This window comes from Tarenaya hassleriana, unplaced genomic scaffold (genome assembly GCF_000463585.1).
Source record: "Tarenaya hassleriana unplaced genomic scaffold, ASM46358v1 Cleome9, whole genome shotgun sequence".
NCBI lineage: Eukaryota > Viridiplantae > Streptophyta > Magnoliopsida > Brassicales > Cleomaceae > Tarenaya > Tarenaya hassleriana.
Genome location: NW_010971389.1, coordinates 827,184 through 835,257, shown reverse-complemented (window position 1 = coordinate 835,257; position 8,074 = coordinate 827,184). Strand labels below are relative to the sequence as shown.

At 43.7% G+C, this 8,074-nt stretch overlaps 2 protein-coding genes across 2 annotated transcripts; both read right to left on the bottom strand.

Moving 5' to 3' along the window:
* Nucleotides 1–229: 229 nt before the first annotated feature.
* Nucleotides 230–6,454, bottom strand: LOC104803658 (putative L-ascorbate peroxidase 6). The gene is made up of 11 exons (XM_010527657.2): nucleotides 6,369–6,454; nucleotides 2,780–3,012; nucleotides 2,443–2,545; nucleotides 2,226–2,341; nucleotides 1,765–1,835; nucleotides 1,550–1,592; nucleotides 1,366–1,462; nucleotides 1,186–1,269; nucleotides 986–1,107; nucleotides 721–787; nucleotides 230–555 (listed from the first exon to the last, which is right to left on the bottom strand). The coding sequence occupies exons 1-11, from the start codon at nucleotides 6,440–6,442 to the stop codon at nucleotides 450–452; spliced, it is 1,116 nt and encodes a 371-aa protein (XP_010525959.1). The 5' UTR covers nucleotides 6,443–6,454; the 3' UTR covers nucleotides 230–449.
* Nucleotides 3,144–5,784, bottom strand: LOC104803657 (G-type lectin S-receptor-like serine/threonine-protein kinase SD2-5). Its single transcript, XM_019201399.1, has one exon. The coding sequence runs from the start codon at nucleotides 5,747–5,749 to the stop codon at nucleotides 3,275–3,277; it is 2,475 nt and encodes an 824-aa protein (XP_019056944.1). The 5' UTR covers nucleotides 5,750–5,784; the 3' UTR covers nucleotides 3,144–3,274.
* Nucleotides 6,455–8,074: the final 1,620 nt, after the last annotated feature.

The following is an 8,074-nucleotide window of genomic DNA, read 5'->3' as shown; positions in this document are numbered from 1 at the left end:
CCCTACAAAGGTTTGGTAAATTATCCGAGCCGAAAAGGAAAACAGAGGAAATCCAGGTTGTACTAGACAGGCAGACAGACAGACAATTTGTGGTTGTCATGATGGTTTTTTCGGTTTCAATTTATTATTATTTTTTTTTTAAAAAAAAAGAGGGAGAAATGTGATTCATGAATTCTCAGTTAAAACCAAAATTCAGATCTAATGTTAAAATAACTACCATATGAATGCATCCAAAAAATGCATGACTATATATAAAGCCACATACATTGATATAACTGAACTACATGCAAATCATGGCATATTATGATAATACCATCATTCAAATCAGTAAACCGAATCACAAACTACAAGTTATGAATCAAAAAAATAAAGGCAGAGGTAAAGAAAGATGTGGTACCTTCTTCTCCTTTGGTCTACTGCTGATCAATGGAGGAAGAAGAAGAAGAAGATCACAAGCTTTTCCTCCACTTGGCCCCGGCATTCACCAGCTTGGTATAAGCGTCGGTGAAATCTCGGAAGAACCCATCTTCGTTTTCTGCATATTGCTTCACCCACCTGTGCATGGAAACATAAATCAATCGGTTTACCTACACATTCCGATTTTGTTAAATCTTTATCTAAATTGTAGTCTGATATCTTCTAACACATATCTGATAGACTGCTGCAATTTACTTGTAGATCAGAGCTTGAGGACAAAAAGCATTTCACAGGTAAACTGACCTTAAGCACTCATCGTCCTCCACGAGGGCATGATCTGATGGAAGCCCAACCATGCTCCCCATTTTGGCTGCACAAAAGGACAGGTCATCAGAACAAACAAGTAACAGTTGTTTAGAAAAACACAACCATCCATTCTCGCCATTTACAGACAGTGGTTGATGATTAGAAATGGGAAAGAATGGTTAGAAAAGAAAAAAAAGCCGTATATGAGAACGAACGGGGAAATTCAAATGCCGAATATAAAGGGCTCTGCCATGAGGATTACATGAAGATGACCATGGTTTCTCAAGAAGGATTTTGTAGTAGGAGTTGTCAAAAACAGTTGGATTTCCAAAGCCTTTGCTTCCAAGAGTATGTGCACCGGACAAGGCAACTAGCTCTTGTGTTCTGCAATGAGATAGATACAAAGTGATGCCTGTGCTTCCATTTAAAACACATCTCATCAATCCTTGTGTGAGGACTCACGAAAAGCCTTTTCTTTGGAAACATTCTTTCAAACCCAAGGCATTCAGGGATTCCGGTGGCAGCTTTCCTTCGGGATCGGGTTCTCTGTGAAAGAAAAAAAAAAGATCTAATCATCTCCGTCGAAAGATGGAAATGATTAACAATAAAATTTCTTAAATGAGAACAAGATGGTCGGCTTACGATGAATCCAGTCTTCCCAGAGCTACTGGAATAGTTGGACCCCCACATATCGAAACTGCTTCAGACCCAGCAACACAGATCATATCCGCCCAAGACACTAAATGCATATATGAATTGAAAAAATTAACAGCCAAAGCAGCAATCTTTTTTTCTTTTACGTATGCGCGGTTGAAATAGTAATTACCTGGTTGTATAGCATCCAATCTAGTCTTTGCTTTCTCTAGAATCTAACAAAGAAATAATCCATCTATCAAGAAAATTAGCTCACTGGAGATCACATAAATTTGACCGGTTTCGAACACATTTGCAATAACTTCAACGTGAAAAAGGAAACAAAATAGATTGTGAAAATTACATCTTTATTTTCTCATGCTAACAGATAAAGGGAGGGATTAATGCCTTTATCGATTTCTTCAAACCTGCGTTCTCAGGTCTCTCAAGTTCATAAACAATAGAGCCATTCATGCCACCTGCCATTAGATTCATAATTTAAGAACATCTGAGTCTTTGAACTGAGAAAAACACCAACACAAATCCACTCAGAAGAGTCAAAAATTGAAAAATCATTCTCCAGACACTAAGTTTGGGGTATCAACACCGAACTCTACTCAACAAACACAATTACATTAACTTCGACAAGTTTAGAAGATCTACCAAGTGAATGGATCAGAGCCCTCATCAGTTCACTCTCATCCGAATTCCAAATTCGAAAATAAACAAAGAAGCATCAATAAGCCAACAGAAGCAGAAACCCGGAAATCCATGATCACTAATTCGGTTTTGCAAAGGAGAAAACGAGTTATAAGCATCCTAAATCTACAAAAGAAACATCTTATTTCAACCAAATTTCAAGGAAGTACCTGAACTCTCATCCAGTTCAAAGGTTCCAGCATCATGAAACACGAGACGAAGCACACCAGCAGCTTTGCCCTTTGTCACTACTTTTCTTATTTCATCTCGCATCAGAGAATTCAAGCTGGGATTTCACCATTAGTTTCTAACATAGGCACGATAATCCTAAAACCATACGTAGCGAAGAATATTAGCCTCAGAGAATCAGGGATTTGTTCAACTCACTCGTCTGCCTTTCCTCTCTGAGGAAGAAATTGAGTCACGAGCTGCATTGCCGAGAAAAGGGTAACCATTTTTCTTCTACTGGACAAAAAAACTCCGCGCGAACCTTTAAATTTCAGGAAAATTGCAAACATTCAATGCAAAAATACCCAGTGTAGTTTAACAAAAAAAAAAAATACCCAGTGTATCAGCTAAATTAGGCTTTGAACTGATTATATTCTCTATCCAGACAACACGTTTCAGCTAGGATTCCAAAATTCTCAGGAAAACGAGGGCCGACCCAAAATTTTCTCGGCAAACAAACAACATGAAAATCAACGAAACTATGACCAGCTCTCACCAGGATCATCGGCAGAGCAACGGATACGACAAGCTCTGAAAGATCCCCCACCAAATTTCCCCTTCGAGCGAGGTCTCCAATTCGCGGGAAAATCGAATTCGAAATTGAAAACCGAAGAAGAGTTGAACCAGAGAGGAGAAGGTTCGTACAGAGACGAAGTCATCATCTTCAACGCGGGAGAGAGAAGGAACCACCGAGCGACCCACTCGTTACATATCCCAAGTTTCACTTGACTGCGGTTAAGCGTACCGTAACGACAAAGTTCTAGCCAATCAAAACGCTAAACAGAAAACGGCACGGAATGCATAAAGGATACAGAAGAATGCAGACGACAAGCAGTTCATTTGAAAAACGGCAAGCAGTGTATCAAGGGAATGCTTAAAAACAGAGGCTAATACAAAATCCACATTGAATCTATGTAAACAAAACTATAACAGAACACAAAACTTGAACTATTACAACAACCCCATGTACAAAACCAGTATAAGGAACTCGCTATCTTGGACCAGATAATCTAACAGCGGAGAGATAAGTATCGCTGTTACAATCGGACGGTCCGGAAGAAGTACCGCCCTCCTCGCTGAGTGACTTGAAGAAACTCGAGTAAAGGCGAGACCCTAAAGTCGAAGAAGGAGGAGGCTGAACCACCGGAGAAACTCCTTCGAGCATCTGAACGACTCTGCTCATAGACGGCCGAAGATGCATATCTTCTTGTATGCACCACAACGCCACTTTCAACGCCCTCTGAACCCTCTCGTCGTCTTCCACGTCGACATTCTTCATCTTCGAGTCCACAATCTCGAGAATCTTCCCTTCCTCCATCATCTTGAACGCGTATGACGGGAAATGGCATTTCTCCGATGTCTCTGACGGATCGTAGTTCTTTCTCCCTCCGATAATCTCGAGTAGTACCATCCCGTAGCTGTACACGTCGCTCTTCTCCGAGATAGCATAGTTTGTGATCCACTCGGGGGCTAGGTATCCCCGGGTCCCTCGTAAAGTGGTGAATACATGGCTTTGCTCTCGTGTCATCAGCTTCGCCAACCCGAAATCCGATACTTTTGCGAGGAAATTATCGTCGAGGAGGATGTTCTCAGGTTTTATGTCGCAGTGGACGATTCTCACGTCGCAATCCTCATGGAGATAGGCGAGACCCTTTGCTGTCCCGAGGGCAATGTTGAATCTCGTGTCCCAATCAAGCAGGAAATCGCCGTTCTGTTTCCGGAATATCCATTTGTCTAATGACCCTTTCGCCATGAACTCGTAAGCTAGCATCCTGTGAGTTCCTTCCGCGCAGAATCCCTTTAGTCGTACCAAGTGAAGATGATGAATGCTTCCGATTATGCTGACCTCGGCTCTGAATTCCTTCTTCCCTTGACCAATCCCTTCCAGTTTCTTCACCGCTATACGAGTTCCGTCGGGTAGAAACCCTTGGTACACCGATCCGAACCCGCCTTGCCCTAACTTCACCAAGAAGTTATTAGTAGCACTCTGAAGATCTTTGTAGGTAAAGCGTATGGGCATTCCGGATAAGTTCTCGAGGAAATTATCCTCCTCCGAACTCTCTTGAGGAGCTTCTTCCCCGAGCTTTTTCCTTCTCCTGTGGAATCTCACCGCGAAAAAGATCAAACCCACGATGATACATACAGTTACCACGACGATGATCACGATATACGGGAAGTGTTTCCCGCCGTCCTCCCCTTCATCGGTGGTTATGCCATTAGACGCAACCTTGATATAAGAAACGAAACCAGTTCCTTTGTCCGAGTTTCTGAAGCTTCCCAACCAATCAAACAAGAAACAATTACCAGTAGAATTCTCGAAGAAGAGGCCGAGACACGAACAATTCCCGCTGCAAGAGGCCTTGCAGCCATCAAGATCGGTTTTTGAAGACGGGGAAACGAACTTAAGGGCGAAATAATCAAGCCCATCTCCGGAATTGATGAGTTCCACAGGTTGTGAATTGTTGCTTTTCTTACAAGGAGACGATATCCCGGTTCTGCAGTCCGATCGAAGGCGGGAAAGTCCTGATACACACTCGCAAACCTTACTTCCCGAACACTGTAAATAAGGGCCACAGGGCTCTGGTGTGGCACACTGATCTTGGGGTACTTTGGTCGAAGATTCAGAGGCGGAAACTCCATCGCCAAGAAAGTAGAACGAGATGACTCCATTGTTCCCTAAAACAGCGATCCAAGTCGAGTTCTCATCCTTGTTGCTGTCTGAAAATATGAACTGCCATAACAGAACCTTGCTCTGATCGTAGAATCTCCATGAATTGGAGACGAGGGAAGACGAGGTGGCGACCTTTCCGTCTTTGTTGATGATCTTTCTCTGGTCACTTCCCATAGACCAATACACCTGAGGGGTTGGGCTGCTTACAGAAAGAACAGCATCTCCTGATTTGATCTCAAGAACATAACTCACGTTGTCCGAAGATGGATCGCTCGTCAGTTTCATCCCTTCTTTGAATTCTTGGCTTGTGATCAAAGTATCAGTGGGATGATCGAAGCTTTCCCAGATGGAATTCCCGTCGTTCCCAACCACGACGAGATTCCCGGAATCTCGAAGCTCCATTGCAGATGCTCCTTTGCCTGAATTGTCCAGCTTCCAAACCACAGTTCCTCCTTTCTGCAACACGACATTGCCATTCTCTTCGAACGCGAACTTGTCCGAATTCGAGACAGGAGAAGCGCGATTCGCAGACCAGATCTCCCTCGAGCTGCTCGTATGGACGATGCTGAGAATGAACAAGGTGACGTCATTTGGGGTTGTGACGAATCCGAATCCGAATCCCGAGTTGTTGGATCGGAGAAACAACCCGTCCTTGTCGATGTAAGTCATCTGAGAACCTTGAAATCCAGGAGTTATGTTCCCAACGCGAAGAACGGACGCCATTAGAGACACTGGTAACAGGAGAACGCATAAGAACATGGAGCCCACATAGTGTCTGAAGCCCCAACCTCCCATGGCTTCAGTTTTTGGTCTCAAGATCCTAAATTTAGCTAAAACAAGAAAAAAAAATGGTTTTAAAAAAACAAACCCAGGATTTTACACAAGTGGACAAGATGTAGAAAACAATGACCCGAGATTTTATATTTAGATCAGGTCAATGAATCTACCAAAAAAGAAAAAGAAAAGAAAACCCAATCCATGATGATAGAAATAGACAAATCTCAAAGCCCTGACAGCTGTGCACGACACATCTGTTAATGGAATCGGATTCTTCCTGAATTCACAAGCTCACTATATGGCAAACACAAAAGGAAGACAGGTTCTCTTACTCCGAAAGGGGAACACCACTAAAACTCGGAGAAGCTCCAAGCAGTCAGGAACTCAGGATTTTCGTGGGATCAGAGCAGAACTCAGACAGAAAGACAGAGCGGAATCTAGAATTTACAGAGGAATGAGGCCCACGGAGAGATTGTCCAACCTTAGCAAAGGCAAGAGCTTCTCAAAAGAAGAAACTTTTTCGAACGGCAGACAAAATCGATCAAGACCCAGAAATCGAAATTCAGAAAGGAGCAGAATTTCCCAGGAAACAAGCGGCTTAAACCCACCAGTCGATGTTTATCGGACTCTCCCTCACCTCAATTTCTGGCCCTTGTGCAATGGCTGATGAAGAGGAAGAAGAGGACAAATGGGATTGGGAGAGATACACATGAATGAGAGGGAAGAGAGGTGAAAAAAAGAGCCTTTAATTCCAGGTCTGTCTCTCCCGGACGATTTCCTCCAAATCCGTTCGATTGTCTCTCTGCCCTCTTATGACCGTCACAGGTTTTGGAAAGATCCGACCACTTGGTTCATTTATATCTCAAACCAAACAAACACCACTTCTCTCTCTCTCCCTCTCTCTCTCTCTGATTCCGCTGGTTTTTCTTCACCTTTTTTTTTTCTCTGATTTCTGAATAATTATTAAGAAGGTTTTTCAAAATCGGTAGGGAGGCTTCAAAGATGGATCAGCAGCCGTCAAAACGTGGGTTTTGGTGTTCACTTTTGAGCCTTGACGGATGATCCAACACGAAGGAAAATGTTATAAAATAAATAAATTTAAAGAATTTTGGGGTGAGGAGAGGGAGAAAGAAAGGGTATGTGGGAAAGTGTGAAAATCTGACGAAGTCCGTCTCGTTAAGGTTTTTGCTGAAGCTCAGGTACGGATTACAGCTGTGTTTTGTGTCGTGTCCACGAACACAGCTTCACTTAAATGTCCAAAATACCCCTAAGGTAATTTACTTCTAGGCCGACCTGTCAACTTTGACGTCGAACATGCAAAATACGTCTACTTGGTTAACATAGATTTTATATATATTTTGTTTGGTTGGATAGCACTTATAATTTCATAAAATGTAATTATATGGAGTTGTAGAGTATTTACCCTCCGATTCATCTCACCAACACTCCGATTTCACTCGTGTGAGCAAGAAACGAAAGAAGGAGAGACGACACAGAATTTACGAGTTCGGTACCGAGCTCTAACGCTCGGTGCCTACGTCTCGGGAAGAGGGAACCGCTATTTGCTAGGTACAACACAGAACCATGCCGGAGAATCGACCGGAGTCGACTACAGCGCAACCGGAGAACCGAAGTTCGCCAAGAGAGAGAGAGAGAGAAGAAAACCTAGAGAGAAGACCGAAAACGCAATCTGTTCTGAAAACCCGAAAACCCTAGGACTCATAACGCGTCCTTTACACTTTCCCAAAATACCCCTCAGAGACTCTGCTTCATTCCGAGGCTTTGGAAGCCTCCAAACTGATCAGCGGGTTTGGACGAAGAACGCTTCCAACAAATCTCCACCTTCTTCTTCAAAACCTGCAAAACAAATATGAAGCAAACACGCCAACCATCCCTAACACGCTAAGTTCCCCTTTTACTTCCATTTTTAACTCCACCTCCCGGCATGATCCAAGGCGCATTGGAACACCGTTATTAGAGGAGTTCTTACCGAGCGTGTCATAAACACGTCTCAGCGTGACACGACACACCTAACCTACCCAAAGCGAGTGTCCCCCGACGCCTCCGCTTCCGAAAGGTTACCTAAGACCTAGACTAGTATGACTCCCTAGACCGTCTAAGTGACCCCCTCCGGTGAAGTCTATACCTCACCAATGGCCCCCCCGAGGGTCACGCCCCGACATCTACCCGTCCCTCGAGTCTACCCCGACTGCCCCGAGACTAACCTTGAGTCATACTAACACACCTAACTCTTGATCCCCGTAAAGATCAAGCGACCTATGACCTCTACCCCGGACCCCACCTACCGACTAAGGTTCCCCACGGGTTTTACCCCGTGAAGAC

Bases quoted from the DNA above. Each gene is read 5' to 3' on its own strand.
- LOC104803657 (XM_019201399.1), bottom strand. From the start codon at position 5,749: ATGGGAGGTTGGGGCTTCAGACACTATGTGGGCTCCATGTTCTTATGC.
- LOC104803658 (XM_010527657.2), bottom strand. From the start codon at position 6,442: ATGTGTATCTCTCCCAATCCCATTTGTCCTCTTCTTCCTCTTCATCAG. The intron at 1,593-1,764 runs GCATTAATCCCT...TTTCTTTGTTAG, and splicing joins GTTTGAAGAAATCGATAAAG to ATTCTAGAGAAAGCAAAGAC. The intron at 556-720 runs GTCAGTTTACCT...TTCCATGCACAG, and splicing joins GAGGACGATGAGTGCTTAAG to GTGGGTGAAGCAATATGCAG.